This window comes from Lygodium microphyllum, chromosome 29 (assembly GCF_053477565.2).
Source record: "Lygodium microphyllum isolate KBCC chromosome 29, Lygodium_microphyllum_v1.1.10, whole genome shotgun sequence".
Lineage (NCBI taxonomy): Eukaryota > Viridiplantae > Streptophyta > Polypodiopsida > Schizaeales > Lygodiaceae > Lygodium > Lygodium microphyllum.
In genome coordinates this window covers 57202648-57219588 of record NC_141163.1, presented here as the reverse complement: position 1 = coordinate 57219588, position 16941 = coordinate 57202648, and the positions used below count along the sequence as shown (strand labels likewise).

Sequence of the window (16941 nt, the reverse complement as noted above, 5' to 3'; positions counted from 1 at the left end):
CATGACTTTAAAATCAACCAAGAATTGGACTCCTACGATCTTTACTGGCCAATTCTTTAGCACGCTGAATGGCTTCACTTTCGTTCTATTAGCCATAGTGACGTTAAAACTAGCCGTCTCAACTAGTGGGTTACCCCAGGTCTAGAGCATTGCATAGCTCAACGCACTAACTTCCGCTCCCATATCTATGATTCATTTCCTTGTGGTGTCGTCTAGAGCTAAGACCAGCAAGACAACATGCGTTTCAATGTCCTCCCAGAAAGCATTGACGTGTAAGGATTTTGGCACTGAGTGCAACGTCAGACCCAGTATCTGCATTTCTATGTCGTGTTCGTTTAAGTCAGCGGCACCTTGCCTCATTGGTCCTTCAACCCACTGTTTCACCTCCTACCACAGCAGCTGATACTGGCTAAGCAGATCTCCTAGGCTTAGCGTCACAGGGGTGGTTACCAGTGAGGTAAGGAGATTGCTAGCTGCTTGCCGCACTCCTATCTCTGTGCTTCCTAACCAATGGTCTTGGCTGATTCGCATAGCGTTTAGGCTTTGTTTATGTGGCACTATTTGTGGTGCCACTGCATCTCTCAATTTTGGTCGTGGAGGTAACACCGGCATGCTTACGCTTGAGAGATCATCGATCTCCTCCTCCAATATGGGCTCGACGTCTTTTAGGTGTTCCTAGGCTTCTTTCACCCACTCCTTCACCTTTTCGATGGCTTTGAGTTGGCGCTTTGGGTTGGGGTACTTCTCAACCCTCGCACTTCCTTTCTCAGTCATCCTTGGGGCTGACATTTCTGCTTCTACGTCCGTCACTTTCTTTCTCGCAGTCACAGTTGTAGTACTCTATTTTCAGAGTGACCTTTGCGTCCAGTTTCTTCCTCCTTCTCTTTCCGATTGAGGTTGCATCTAAGTGGCTAGGCCCTAGCAATGATATGCCAGCCTACTTTGTCTGTGTATGAGTCATGGCATACAATGGGATAGGCGTGGCCTCCCCATCGAGTATCTCCACACCAAACAATCCTAATGGGGCTGAGGGCTCATTCGCCGAGTTAGAGGAGGGCTTTTGTCTAGGGCAATCAACAAAGAGGTGAGTGATTCCGCATTCAGCACATCTCTGATCGGTCTTGTCTCAATTTGCTTGCTCCGGTTCAAGGCAGCGCGGAGAGATACGTCTTGGGTGACCGCAAGTCCAACATGTGATTGGTTCTTGGGTCTGCCCTTCTAAGTCTCTATCTCTCCCTCTACCTAACACTATCATTGGTACTGGTCGATAGTCCATAAGGACTACATTACCCTCTTTGTCGTACAAGACGTAAGGGTGTACATAAGGCGTAAGGCTCTTCGTCGTTTGCCTCTTCCACGTAATGGATTGGAGCGTCACTTGGTGGATGGGTCACATTGGGTGCCGGGAGAGCCAATGGGGCTCCCCTTCCGAAGAAGTTTGGCGGTCTATTCACTAGGTATGGTTGATTATATAGTTGCGAGTACGAGAGTCTGTCACTCAACTGACAAGTGGTTTCAGCCACAATATACGCATTGGACGTAAGGGCGTGTCAGTCATCTCATTATTTCTTGTAATCTAGCTAGCTCCATCCTCATCTTCGCTAGCTCCTGGCTTGACTCAATACCCTTGCCTTTACCCTGAGTACTTGGGCTTGAGCTTTCGCTTGTTGTTGAAGCTCTCTCGGGATTCCTAGAGGTAGTCTCTTCTCAACTCAAGCTCCTGGAATTTCTCTCCTTGAGCTAGTCGTCCACTCTAATGGCCTCTTCAAAGACCCTCGTCAACGCGTCTCTCTATAAGCTTGAGTTGCCGGCCAAGGCCTTGTAGAGTTGTTCGCTTCGTATTTAATTAATGAATATTGTGAACACTACTCTCTCAGTTAGTCGCTTCGCCAATAGGGATTCTCTTGAAGAGACTCCTCACATGGATCATGTAATCCCGGTTACCTATCCCTCTGCTTGGCATTCATCATCCATACTATAGCAAGTTGTCGAAGTACCCAAGCTCAAAGAATTTCTTAATGAAGAGACTCTTGAGGTTGTTAAAGTCAGTTCGCTCGGCAACGTCTAGACTCGTGTACCAAGTCCTACCCTTATCTCCTAAGCACAGACCAAAAGCTTGCGAGCGCAAAGTATGATCGGTAAGACCATTGGCCTCGCAGACTTGCTCAAACTGCTCTACGAAGCTATATGGATCATCGTTAGGTTGGTACTTATCTAGCTGCTTTGTGACTATCGGGATTTTAGACTGGCTCTTGAAACCTTGGGTAACTCCTAATTCTATAAGCAACAAGGTTACCATTGCAGTGGCACTTTGCTCAGTGGAAGCGTTGTCTAATAATCGCTTCATGAGAAGCTCACTCAACGTAAGATCTCCCTCTAGCGCTCTTTCCCTCTTGGCATCAAGACCCGTCCTATTTCTACTTGCTAGCACTAGCACCTGCTGAATTTTACGCACTTCCATGTTCTACCGCAAGCTCCTGGCTTACTGTTCCTGATTGTAGGTCACTAGGCTTCACAAAGCTTCGCGCACTAGTCTCCTCTCCTTTCCTAGGTCTTCTATGATATCCTCGGACATCTTGCCATGGTCTGTCCAGGCCTATAGGTCGTAATTGGAGACCAGTCACTAGATTTCGGTTGGGAGACCTCCTAGGTTGAACTCCTCATCCCGTCCGTGGTTAGTGCTTATCTCTACCCATGTCTGCAATCTCTCTCTCCACCAAGTTATCGATGAGATTGATTAAATCGGATAGATCAACTCCTCCAATGGTGATTGTTCGTCCTGGATTCCTTGCTATGTCTTCTACTTGGTCCTACGCTTAAGGTTTCGATCACCTGACTATGTCTCCAGATCTCCTCCTACTGGTGAGTTCGTTCTTGGGTTATGTCTAGGTGAGTTTCTTGTAATTTACAGACACTCCTCAACTTAACTCCCTCGCTCAATGTGTGCACATGCTCTCTTCCATGCATTGTGCAAAATCAAGCTCTCAGCTTTTCAATGCATGTTAAGTGATGAAATCGATATGGGATGTGAATGCAGAATGCAAGATGCAACTCACGCTATCCCCCCTTTTTGTTCGCAGCCTAATATGGCTCTAGGTGCATTCCTTAGCTGCCCGTAATAATTGTCTAGGGTCTCTACTGCTCCCCTCTGCTCAGTCAAGATAATCCTATGGTCTATGAGTTGGTTCTGGGGTTAATTCTAGCCGGTTCTAGTCAAAGACTAGTAAATTTTCCCTATTTCTATTTTGCCCTGTTGGTCCAATTCCCAAAGTCAAACGGTCCGACTCTAGTGGTCCTACAATTCCTCCGACTCGGACTATCAGAGTCAGTTGGTCCGACCGGGGAATCGGACGGTCTGACTAGTCCAACTTTGGAAGTCGGACACCGACTGTTGGTCTGCAAACATAACCCCGAATACCAACGCAATCGATGCTGGCGATCCCTAGGGTTCATCGCCAAGCCTAGTCCTTCAGAACTACTAATTAGACACAAGGCCGGCCTAAAACTACTTGGACTGCAAGATCGGGCTCGGAATTAACACGCTCGATCCACCTCTCTCTCAATGCAACAGTTGCAAATGAGCTCTTCCTTGACCTCTTGGGTTATAAACCCTTCCCCGCCTAAGGCTCGACATTTCCAATTATTCTCCTAGTGATGTAAATCCTTCATGTACTCTCTTTCCCTGATCTATGCCTTGTTTGGGAGTGTTTCATAGCAGCAAAACCCTACTCTTTCCCTACAAGTTATTAGTTCTAATCTACTTTAAATGCAACAAAATTTGAAAACAGAAAACTATAATGCTCCCTTCTACTTACCTAATCATCAACAACACAAAATACTTACTTGTTTTGAAGATTAAACTCCCAAATCTCCTACCTACAAAGAGAACTGGTTCAGGGGTGAACCTTACTTCGACGCTCGATTCGAAACGCGCAAGCTTAAATCCGTTGGTCCCGACAACATAACCAAAATGTAAAGGAAGCTCTCACTCAACCGCCAAGACCCACGGACTGCTTATTCCTTCAAGCGTTTCAAGAGAGCACTAATGGCTACCTCTCACACAGCCAACGCGCTATCCCTCTCTACAAGTGTAGTGAGCTTACATTGATGACCAATTGAATTGCTTCTTCTCTCAAGCACTCCGATAGCTCCACGATTCGTGATGCAAGCTCAAGCATCCTCAAGCCTCTTTCTCCCAGCTCCATCCTCCATAGCTACGCGCGAGACGAGAGAAGAGAAGAGAAGAGAAGAGAAGAAGAAGAGAGGAGAAAGTGAAGGGCTTCACCTCCAAGATCCCTCACCCTCACACACTCACTCCCTCACTCACTCACACGCCCTCCCTCAAGCACTTGCAAGCAAGCAAGCAATCAACTCATTACTTTTTTTTCATTTTATTCAATTGTATTTTATATTTTACAATCACCATGGAATCCTTTTGAGGGGACATGTTAGGATCAAAGTATAGTAGGATACGATATTTATTGTAAAAAGATAAGGATATGCAACATGTAAACAAAGAAACCCATAATGATTCTCATTGTAAATATCTAAAATGTTAGAAAAAGCAGCTCACCTACCCCATTCAATGTATCATATATATGTACAACTGCAAGTAATGAAATGAGCATCTACAGTTCACTATACTTTTCATACTCCCATTCTCACTCTCTCTATCTCTCTTCATATATTGTGCACATTGTCTTCTCATCCTCTTATCTTCTAGCCTATTGTTTTTGGTTCATGGTGTCAAAGCATTAGGTCCTAAAGTATTGTTTTCTATTGTTACATGTCTGCCAACTACTAATTTTAATTTTCCCTGACTACCACTACCCATGCAACTTGTGTCTACTATAAAATAGCTTGATTATTGCCTACAGCATCTTGTGTTTTGTGCTCAGTTGCCTACATTTTCTTTTTTTTGCATTATTTTATTCTTAGTTTTTTGCATTTAGTACCTAACCAATCTATGTTTTGCTATACAGCTACTATGTTTTATGCATTTAATGTTCCTTTCGACTAGGCAACATCATTTTCAAGCTTTTGGCAATGATTATTGGTTGTTTTCTTTGTATCGATTCTCTATTTATTGTGTTTGATCAAGTTTCCTTATTTCAACAATCGTTTTGATGATCAGATATCCTTCCATCACTAAGTGTAAACTCATGATCTATGCAATCTGTGTTGTATTTTGGTTGTCCTCTCTCTCTCTAATTCTCTTCTTTGCTTTATCTTCTAATCCTATCCTCTCCAAATGGCACCTCCTAGTTGCTCCATTGATGTTAAACTTCATGGCCTTGACTATCTCATATGGAGTGGTATCATGAATGATAAAAGAATGGTCTGTATAGAAGCGATTATGATATATTGTTTCAAGAGCTACTGAGAAACCACGGACTCCAATTCCTCTTCGCAATGATTGGGACACTGACAACTATAAGGAAGTTGTGATTAAATGGAATACATGCATTACTCATGTGCATTTCCGCTCTTCCCCAATGTCTTTCTAAAGAGATTCTATCAATAGTCATCTCCTACATGATAGATTCAAAGGTGTGGGAGGAGCCACAAATGTACAAGGCTCCATCAACTATGCATACAATAGCCCTCTATGGAAAGCTCCAGCACATGAAGTTCAAGTCTAAAGATATTGTTAAGCCTTTCTTGCTTCGTATAACACAAGTCCAAGATTAGCTTCAGCATATTCAATTTGCACTTCTAGAGACTCATCCACTAGGGACTATACTCCAAATTTTAATAGAGCAGCCAATGCTTTGCAAGCCTAAATCCTCAATAGGAATACCACTTCTGGCTATGTGTTCACTTATGCTAGAGGGGCTATCTCTTGGATGTCCAAGGCACAGAAGTGTATGGCTCTTTCTACTATAGAGGCCGAGTATATTGCAACCACAGAGGCTTGCAAGGAGGCTATCTAGTTAGGCCGTTTGATTGCAGACCTTGGTATGACAGCTACTATGCCTACACTGAATTCGGATTCTATGAGTACCATTCGGTTGGCCAAGAAATCCGGTCTTCCATGCAAAGAAGAAACATATTGAGGTGAGGTATCACTTCATTCGCGAGGCCGTTGAGGACTGTTTTATTGACCTTGTCAAGATTCCGACTGAGCAGAATCCTGCAGACTTGCTTACGAAGAGACTCACTACATAGTGCTTTGCCTTCCTCAGGAGATTGATGGGCGTTGGATGAGATGATGTCTTTTTTCCTCGTCCTGTTTTACATCTATACTTCTTGTACTGTCTTTTTCTTTTCTTTTCTCTCTCACTGGGGCAGATTCGCCTTTAAGTGGGAGATTGTTGGGGATAAAGGCGCCTCCGTCTAGCCGCCCATGTATTACTACACTGACAGTACCCACCACTGCACACTGCAAGTGGCAGACGCCTGTCACGGTCACTTATTGTTTCTTCTTTTAGTGACAGTTTGAATAAAGGAAGGCCTCCGCAACACATTGTGGTTGTTGGAGTTTCCACTTGTGAGTCTTTCCCTCTCTCTCTTGCTCTTGCTCTCTATCCGCCATAGCTCTCACCGCCAAGCTTCTTCCTCCTGGGTTCTACTTCCCTTTTATTACTAATATTTTATTTATTGACTGACTTGATCCAAATATTGGTATATTTCTAACTATTTGTTCAGTGGCTTTCTCCTTCTAAGTCATTCATTCACTCAGTTTTCCAAAGCAAGTCATGTTGGAGAGAGTAAGTCCATACCAATGCCCACATAGCTAGTGATTCACTATTGTATGCAATTGTCTCATGTTTGATATATGGATTCCATTTCCCAAGTATATCTTTGAGTTCTCTCTTTGCAGTGTTCTTGTGTTCTTTCTTTTCTCACGGTCTCTTTTCTTCTCTCTTATGTTATGTGATTGGTTATAACAGTCTTATAAACTTCCATCATTATACTCACTCTTGATATTGGGTTAAAATTTTGGAGAAAACACGAGGTGTTAAGCTAATAAGAAACTCACTCTAAACTTAAACACTCTATTATCTCTTTAAAACACCCCCAAAACATGCAATTATCAAACTTTCCTAGACATCGTCTATGTTGCATATGCAAAATGCTAATTTTGAGATAATCTACATCTATAAATAGAAGGCTACCATCACTTAGCTTAAACCTTGTATTGCAAATGGTTGGTACATTGTCTACTACTGTCTACATCCTTCTTTAAGAAGATACCTCGGTGCTACAGTCCACCAGCCACACCCCTATATTCAACCTCTTCCACTACTATATTTACTTCAGATCATCCATTTTCGACCAATCTACAACCAAGAGCCACTCAAACTATCATAGAGACGTGGAATTTTAAGATGCTTTAATCTTGTCGATAACATTTGATTAAGTTATTAATCGAATGTGCAAGGCTGTTTAGAATATGTGATACACATGGCAATTATTTCATGGTAACAACCAAGGACCCCGAGGATGCGTGCGTATTAAAGGTAAAAGTTATAATAAGTTATGCCAGGTAGGCTTTGGGAGTCAATTCATATCAATTTCGACCCTATAACAATTGTTTGGCCAATAAATATAAATGGTGACACTAGGAACTAGAATTAATTAATTAACTATTAATTAATTAATGTCAATCTAAGGATCGACAGAGATCGGGGACCACTGTAGGTTGCAAATGGCCTAGTCAATTTAATTATTGATGGGCATATTTAATTTTGGACAAGGTCAAAAGGACTGAAATTAATACTCAAGATTATTTAATTTTAAAAATTAATTGAATGGATGGGTAATACTGACAAATAGATTTAGAAGGCTGCCACTTGGCAAAAATGCCCATGCAAACTGAGAAAATGTTTTGAGGGGAGGGCTAGGTCTTAGCCATTCAATTAGTTTATAGCCTAGAACAGAGAGAGGAAGCTGCTAGTTCATTTTTTATCAAAGAACAACAATTTGCTGCAGAAGATAATCATCTAAGGGCCTCAACAAACAAGGAATAGCAAGGAAACACCTTCCAGGGGCTGGCAATAGCATTGTTGATCAAGTGATAACATTTTGAATGTGTTTGGTAATAGGTAACTACATTAAATACAAGTTGAAATAAGCAACAAGTAAAATTTTAGGATTCACCAAAGCAACGAGACCTTAAAATCTAATTTCTTTGATTCACCGAAGCAACGAGACCTTAAAATAAGCAATTGCTTCTCTAAGAGTCAGTAGCAGAACGTTTTGTTGATCCAGGAAGATAGTTAGTGACAATAATTGGAGATATTAAAAGTAAGAATGTTGGCATGAGTAATGAAAAATCATTTAAAATCTCATCTTGACTTTCTCTCACCTTCTCCGGTAATTTCTCAAAAGAACTCAACACTTCTCAACCATTCTCAACAGGATCTCGGTCAGATTTGGTGGACATCAAGAGGATTTCTACTATAAACTCTAAAATTTTGCAAAAATTAGGGTTTGATAGCCACCTTGGGACCCATGCCAATAGAAGAAGGCATCATGTACTGAAATCGGCACTTAAAATTTGTGGAATTGACAAGGATTTCAAACAACACTTCTCAACCATTCTCAACGGACCTCGGTCAAATTTGGACAGCAATAGAATTTCTACTAAACCATAAATTTTTGTAGAAATTAGGATTTAACAGCCACCTTGGAACCCATGCCAATAGGAGAGGGCATCGTACACTAAAACCAACACCTGAAATATATGGAATTAACAAGGATTTCAAATGCCACCCCATCCATTGTAAATTGGGGTAGCATTTGGCTAGTTGGTGGTTCCATTTGTGCAAGTTCTAGGTCAAAATCAAGGGGTAATTGACCCAAATTGCTTGTTGATTATATACACAATAAGGGGCTTTTGGATGAGCAAAGAAGATTGTAAAATCTCAACTTGTACATTGTCCATTAGCAATCAAAGTTAAGAAAATATCAAAAGGGATGCTAGTTTTGGAGCCAACCAGGTGTCTATTGTCCAAGATTGTTAAGGTAATGTGTGCATTTCAGTTTATGCTCAATTGTTCATAACTAAGTTCTTGATTAAGTTTTACCACCCTATCCAAAGAGGGCGGCTTAGTCACAATGTGTTTTACAGTCTAGTCTATTTGTACAGTTGCCATGTCAGCAAATAAGCTGCATTTTGTAATCTTGGCAGTCCATACTGCTCGCACATCATCAGATCAGCAACCACCATGTGATTTCTACCCCACATCTACTGGTTGTAGTTGCCACCCTGCTCTTCCACTGCTGTGAGGAGTAGTCGACTGTTGTTCCAAAGCTTTCATCTTCATTAGTGTTGGGGGTAAAGGCGCCTCTGCCTAGCTACTCGTGTATTACTACACTGACAGTACCCGCCACTGTACACATCAAGTGGCGCGCGCCCATCACCGTCACTTTATTCTTTATTCTTTTAGTGACAATTTGAATAAAGGAATGCCCAGTCACACATTGTGACTGTTGGAGTTTCCATTTGTATCTCTCTCTTCTTGCTCTTGCTCTCAGCCATAGCTCACTTCCAAGCAAGCTTCGATCCTTCTCACCTTTCAATTGGTATCAGAGCTTTGGATTAGAGCTTGATCATGGAGCTTAGCCCGGCATTACTTCAGCCCGGATTGAAGACCTAGAGCTTGGAGCTTCAATGCCAACCATGGCTTCTTCCCCTTGAGGTAAGATTTCATCTCCCGCCTCTCCCCGACCCTCATAGGCTCTTTGCAAGTGTTCCTTGGCTTCATTGGGTACCTTGTATGCCCCCATTTGCCCCCTTATCCTCAACATAACTAGCAGGCCCCACAGTCAACTCATGTTGTTTTTGCGCATGTTTCAAAATCTAGCTCAAAAATCCCATTTTTTCTCATTTTTCGAGCATCCAGAACCCAATTTAGGCAAGGTAAGAATCTAACTTGGGGGTTTTGACACGCTCTGGATACGATGGCAACGTCAGATTTGCCAAATTCTGATCACAGCATTTTCTGCAACAGATCTCAATTGATTTACAACAAGAAAATGTCATGCTCTTAGCTTATGTGATGCTCCCGAGCCACTAAGGATGGATGGCAAGCAGCCTAAAACTATGACTGATGACGAATGGGATGAGCTTGATGAGTTATGCAAGTCCACTCTCATCTTGTCTCTCACTAAACAAGTGCATTACAATGTGGTTAAGAAAGCACAGAGTGCTTGGCAGCTTTGGAATAAAATTAAGAACCCCTATGACAAGAAAAGTCCAGCAAGTCAGATGTATTAGCTGAAGCAGCCTATAGATCTACGCATGAAGGACAATATGACAATGTCTACTCATTTGAGCCAGTTCTATGCTATTCTCAAGAACTTGACTTCGTAGGGTATTACCTTTAATGATGAGGCTACTCCATTGTTTTTGCTTGGGACTCTAAGTGTGTCCTGGGATGTATTCCGCACTACCTTATATGCTCCTGCTACTATTTTGAACTTGCTTGATGTAGAGAGTACTCTTCTGCAGGAAGAGATCAATCGTAAGAGCTTGGATGCCTCTCATGTGTCGCATGCTTTGACAGCTAGAGACAGAGATGGTAATGGCAAGAATGACTGTGGGAATGGCTGTGGCAGAGACTCGCAGAAGTCTAGGTCTAAGTCGCGTGGTAAGTCGCGCAGCAAGTCTTGTGAGAGAAATGCTAATATGACATGTCATCATTGCAGCAAAAAGGGTCATATACGCCCACAGTGTCATGAGTTGCGCAATGAGAAGCGCAAAGAGAAGGGGAAAGACAAAGTACAGGAAAAGTTCTCTGATCGTAGCATTATACCTACGAAATCTAGTGTGAAAATCGAGGAGATAAATGTCATGCTAGACTGATGACTCCGATGAGAAGTACATACTTACAGCTAGTTCTTGTGATGCTACGTCGTTGACCGATATTCACTCTATGTATGCACAATGCTGGCTTTTGGATTTTGGTTCTTCATTTCATGTTACATCATGCCGTGAGTGGTTTCACTCCTACCGCATTGTTCAGTTCGCTTGGGTGATGACAGGTCACTTGCTATTGTTGGCATTGAAAATGTACGACTGCAGTTCTCTACTGGAAGTATTTATTTGTTACAAGATATACGTCATATACATGTGCTTACACACAGTCTTATGTCTGTAGGGCAGCTTGATGATGCTAGGTTTCATGTTTCTTTTGGGGATTCTATCTAGAAAATCACCCATAGCAAACTTGTGCTTGCTAGAGGTGCCAAAGCTAACAGCCTCTATCCTCTTGCAATTAATGGGTCCTCTGTTGACCATGTTTTGTTAGTGGGTTCCATCCCACATGTATCTCTTTGACATGTCCATTTGGGCCATATGTCCTTGAAGGAAATGAAAATGCTTTCTAGTTTGCAGTACTTACCGCCCCTTGACTACGTATGTTTTGATTCATGTGAGCATTGTCTTTATGGCAGACAGACTAGGAATACGCATAAGTTTGGTAAGACACGCATGAGTGAGCCCCTGGCATTGGTACATTCGGATGTCTGTGGGCCCATACCCTGTCGGTCTATGGGTGGTACAAAGTATTTTGTGACGTTCATTGACGATTTTTCGCGTAAAGTATGGGCTTATCCCATTAATCTTAAGTCCGATGTCTTGGCTGTATTTCAAAGATAGCTTGCATTTGTTGAAAACCAGACTGGGCATAGGCTGAAATGCCTTAGGACTGACAATGGGGAAGAATATATATCGCGTGCTTTTAAGCAACAATGTAACAAGAGAGATATTAAGCATCAATTGACCATCCCCTATACCCCATCCCAGAATGGTTTGGCTAAGCGGATTAATAGAGCCATCTAGAAGCATGTACATAGCATGTACATAGTATTCTTAGCCATACAGACTTACCACGGAGCATTTGGGCTGAGGCAGTCAGTACAGCTGTGCATGTCATAAATAAATCACCTTCTAGTGGTTTGGATTTCCAAGTTGCAGAGGAGGTATGGACTGGAAAACCTCCATCTTATCCGCATCTACGTATCTTTGGATGTGAGGCATTTTGACATGTGCCCAAAAACAAGCATACTAAGTTGGATCCTAACAGTGTCAAATGCATTTTCCTTGGCTATAGGAATGTAGGCGAGATGGGTTACCACCTCTGAGATCCGCAAGCACAGAAAGTCATCCATAGCCATGATGTAGTATTCCATGAAGACAAGATGCATAGGCAACCTGAGAGGGTGGTAGAGATACGCAGGGTTATATTCCCAGAGGAGTTCCGTGATCCTGCACAGCAAGTTGGATAGCCTGCAGCAACAGTTGGTACACATGGTCAAGGTGCTGGACCAGTCGCAAAGCCTACCGTGAGACGGTCTACTAAAGCTAGACATCCACCAGATAGATTTGAGCCCTCGATACATTATGTCTTGGTTACAGATGCAGAAGAGCCTCTCACCTATGATGAGGCTATGCGCAGGGGTGACAGTCACTCCTGGGAGAGGGCTATGCAGTCTGAGATAGACTCCCTGCACAAAAATATGACTTGGAATTTAGTTGCACTGCCTCAGGACAAGAAAGCTTTGTCATGCAAACGGATGTACACGCTGAAAAGTACCTCTAGAAACCCCAAGTCAGCTTATAAGCCAAGAATTGTCGCTAAGGGTTTTAAACAAGAGCATAGAGTTAGACTTTGATGAAGTCTTTTCTCCTGTGATCAAGATGACTACCCTACGCTTGGTTTTGGCCTTAGTTGCGCAGCTTGACTTTGACTTGTACCAGATGGATGTCAAGACTGTATTCTTGCATGGGAATTTGCATTATGAGATATACATGGAACAGTCTAAGGGCTTTGCAAAACCTGGCAAGGAGCGCCTAATGTGCAAGTTGAAGAAAAGTCTTTATGGCTTAAAGCAGACACCTAGAAAGTGGTATCATAAGTTTGATGTCTTTATGCAGTCACAAGGCTACAACAGAAGTACTATGGATCCGTGTCTTTACACTAAGAAAGCCTGTGATGGCTCATTGCTTATTTTGGTACGTTATGTGGGTGATATGCTGATAGCAGGAAAAGCTCATGATGAGTTGGATGCTCTTAAATCTCAGCTAAGAAGAGCTTTCAGTTGAAGGATTTGGAACAGGTCTCTCACATTCTTAGTATGCGCATTAAGCGCGACAAGCATCAGGGACTACTCTACCTCTCACAGAGGGAGTATATTCATAAAGTTCTTGAGCATTTCCACATACAGGACATAAAGCCTATTAGTTGTCCATTACCTTCTTATGTGAAGGTTTCACAAGCCGATTGTTCGCAAACTGATGAGCAGAGGGCCGAGATAGTCAAGATCCCTTATGCATCAACCGTGGGCAATTTTATGTATATCATGATAGCCACTTGTCCAGATATTGCCTTTGCAGTTGGTATTGTGGCATAGCCAAGAATTTGGTCTTCCATGCGAAGACAAAACACATTGAAATGAGATATCACTTCATATGTGGGGTCGTGGAGGACAAGTCTATTAACCTTGTCAAGATTTCCACTAACGAAAATCCTGTAGATTTACTCACAAAAAGCCTCACTACTGAGCGCTTTGCCTTCCTTAGGAGATTGATGGACGTTGGATGAGATGATGTTTTTCCTCGTCCTGTTGTACATGTGTACATTGTTCTGTCTTTTCTTTTCTTTTTCGCTCCTCACTGGGACAGATTCACCTTTAAGTGGGAGGTCGTTAGGGATAAAGGCGCCTCTGCCTAGCCGCCCGTATATTACTATACTGACCATATCCGCCACTGCACACTGCAAGTGGCGGGCTCTCGTCACCATCACTTTATTCTTTATTCTTTTAGTAACAATTTGAATAAAGAAAGGTCCGGTCACACATTGTGACTGTTGGAGTTCCCATTTGTGTCTCTCTCTCTTCTTGCTTTTGCTCTCCGCCGCCATAGCTCACTTCCAAGCAAGCTTCGATCCTTCTCATCTTTCACTTAGGTCAGTCATCTTCAGTCTCAATCTTGAGTTTTTGCGATAGTGCAGCCTGCACTACTGTTTACAGCAACTGGTCACTATTAAGAGACTGCTTCTTTTGATTCTTGGATCCATTTAGAGTACAACACACTCTCCAATTCATCCTTGCCTCGGTCCTTTCCAAGCCATGGGAGGTTGAGGTTTTGTATTCACTCTACATAGTGTGTTTACTACATTGAGCATTGTATTATTCATTCTTCATTCTTCCGTCTTCATTACCTGTGAGTTACTCTTCACCTCTAAGTTCTATTGTTGTCACTCTGTGCTTTGTTTTACATTTGTGTTTATCTCGGTTCGAAAAATGCCCTTCCCTTCATTACCATTGCCATCAACTACTTCTGCATTCAGTCCACATCAAAGCCCTCCTGCCAACCATCAACATGATCATTCTTGCATGCCGAACAGAGAGATCACCACTAGGCCACCCTGCTGCTTGTTGTCATCTCCCACACCAGCATTTTGATATCCTGCCCCAGTGTTTTCCCTGCAGGATTGCAAATCCCGGCAACTAAGAAAGAATACGGCACTAGAGAAGAGAGTCATCAATGTATGCATGGTTGTGCAATTGTCTCGTCAAATTGCATTTGTATTGCCTGCATTTTGACTACTGCCCCACAAGTTCCCCCCATGCAAGGATGCCCATTGTGCCATGTCGATTGTAGTATGTGTGCTGCCATGGAAATTCACCCTGCAGTTTAGGGACTACATTTTACCGAAGTATTTAGCTGCAATTTTCTGCTCTTGAGATCAACCCCATCACAAAGGACTGATCCTTGCTGCCACAAGCTCAAGACAAGTGTGTTTTTAGCAGTTCGATGCTGGTTGACACCTATAAGTTACAAACACTGTTTGCATTTTTCTTGCTGCCCACATCTGTGCTTTTCTGCCTCAAGTTTGCCCAGCGATACTGTCCTTTTAGACAAACAGGCTTTTTCCAGATGCTGGACTGAGTCAATGTTTGCATGATCAGCTTGTTGCCTTGTGTTACGAGTAGTCCTCAATGTCATAATCCATTGTCTTCAGTTCAGCCCTGAAGCTTGGTTTTAGGCAAGGTTTGCTGCTCACAGGCTACAACAGGGGAAATATTCCCATGAAGTGTACCATTCTTCATCGACAAAAAAAAAACCCCAAAAAAAAATCTCTTTTGAAGAAAAGACATGCACAAACCACACACACAAAAAAGGTGAGGCTGTGATATTCCTAATCAATGTTATATTATAGCAATAATATGGACAAAGAGAGAGATATACAATAACCCAAAACATGGCCAATGATGGATAGGTCATGGCATTAGCCTTAAACAGCCTGTTATAGCGCAAAATTTCCAAGTCAGCTTGCTTGGTAAGGTTCTGACCTTGTTAGGACTCCAAATGCCATGCAATCACATCACCATCTTCAGTAAAACTTTGTAGGCAGCCAAAGCTTTCCACAAACCTATTTCATACCATCTTGCATTTTAACTAGGTCTTCAAAAAACTGTTTGGATCGAAGGAAAACTACAGACTTTATTGTCATAATAATATTTCTTACTGCGAGACACAGTTGCGCTTACGCTTAGTCCTTGAGAATTTTTACCTTTGCTAAAAGGGACCCAAAAAAAAAAAAGCTGTGATCAAGCTTTTTCTAGTTCTACCATATGTGCAGCTCTCTGAGTTGCCAAGAGCTCTTTCCATCTTTTGAGCAGCTTCATTTGCCTCTCCAACAGTTCATCCTTCTCCTTCAGCTCTTCCTCGAGAGCCTCTATTTCCTGACCTTGCAGACAGCTTATGTTAAGCTGGGGAATTTTGACAGAATATTTTGACACGAAGCAGGATTGAAGCTACAACATGAACCAGTATCGAGGCTATCATCTCTCAGTGAAAGCTTATGTACCTTATTCAGTGCTTCCACTTTGCTTGGCTGATTCTTGTGCTGTAAAGAAATGAAGAAGATCTGAAGTTTCTTAGCTGCTTCCATGTAGTCTTTAACATGCCGTTCAACTTCAGCTGCAGAACAAAACATTGGAGTGAACGTTTTAGTGCCATTGCCCATGGAGGCATGCTATACATTTTATTATTCTCTCCAACTTGTTTTCGGCTTTCCAGGACTGTACAAGAAATTTCAGGCAATTTCCCAATATAAACCCTACACTGTGAATTACAACAACATCATGCACTTTTGCAAGGGAGGACCCGTATACCTAGCCAGGTGTGGTTGGAGGCAGGGGGCTGCGAGCTCCCTCCCCCCAACCACACCTAGCTAGGTGTGTAGTGCTTCCTGAGCAGAAGCTTATGATGTTGCAGAAGCTCATGACGTTGGACAGGGAGAAACAAGGGGAGAAAACACCCTTTTGCGTGTGCAAAAAGAACCTTGATGAGAAGGGTGGGCTGAGCGGTCAGTAGCTTGAAGCTCGCGGGCAGGTAAGCACGGCAGTAAGCTCAACTCCAAGGTCGTAACCAGGCCTAGGACCTCGCCCAAGGTCATGGGGTTTTCTTCTTCCTCTCCTTCTGCCATGGTCGCGTTTCGAAAATCAGTTGGGAAAGGCCTCCAACAAATTTAAGAGTGAATACATTAAAAGTAAGTTTGGAGGCCTCCAACAAATTTAAGAGTGAATACATTGAACACAATTTTTTATCGATATTAAAAGAAAATGTCAAACTTAAAAGAGAAAATGGTTAGGTCCTTGAAAGATGCCTCAAGGTGTGAACTCACGCCAAGTAACCCCATGACCAATAGTTTGGGGCAAGGGACATCCCCCACCCTAGCACGAAGGAGACAATCACCTTTATTAAAAAAGATACACCACGATTGACATGTCTTGAACCCTAACCAATACCTCGAAAACTTGAAACCCTAACCAATGGACAACCACATTTTGTTGACAATTTTGGCCACGCCCAGTGTGCATGGAAAATGATGGACTATTCTAAAGCCAAGTGAGGCTTTTCACCTGATGCGTAATTGACCTCAATTTTTTCTAGATAACATGTTCATTGTGTAGTGTATATAT

General features: G+C 42.5%; 1 protein-coding gene across 3 annotated transcripts in view; it reads right to left on the bottom strand.

Moving 5' to 3' along the window:
- The window catches only part of LOC148010669 (mediator of RNA polymerase II transcription subunit-like protein), a 60252-nt gene extending 43751 nt beyond the window's left edge, over window positions 1-16501 (bottom strand). The window contains exons 1-4 of one of the 3 annotated variants that reach the window (XM_087671245.1): window positions 16301-16501; window positions 15825-15937; window positions 15528-15699; window positions 15148-15386 (exon numbers count right to left, since the gene is read on the bottom strand). In XM_087671245.1, the coding sequence (XP_087527371.1) occupies window positions 15565-15699; window positions 15825-15937; window positions 16301-16445 (393 nt within the window). In that variant the 5' untranslated portion in view covers window positions 16446-16501 and the 3' untranslated portion in view covers window positions 15148-15386; window positions 15528-15564. Of the gene's footprint in view, window positions 1-15147; window positions 15700-15824; window positions 15938-16300 lie in introns of those variants that run through there. The other 2 variants (XM_087671246.1, XM_087671244.1) reach the window with 2 other exon arrangements.
- Between the last annotated feature and the right edge of the window lie 440 nt (window positions 16502-16941).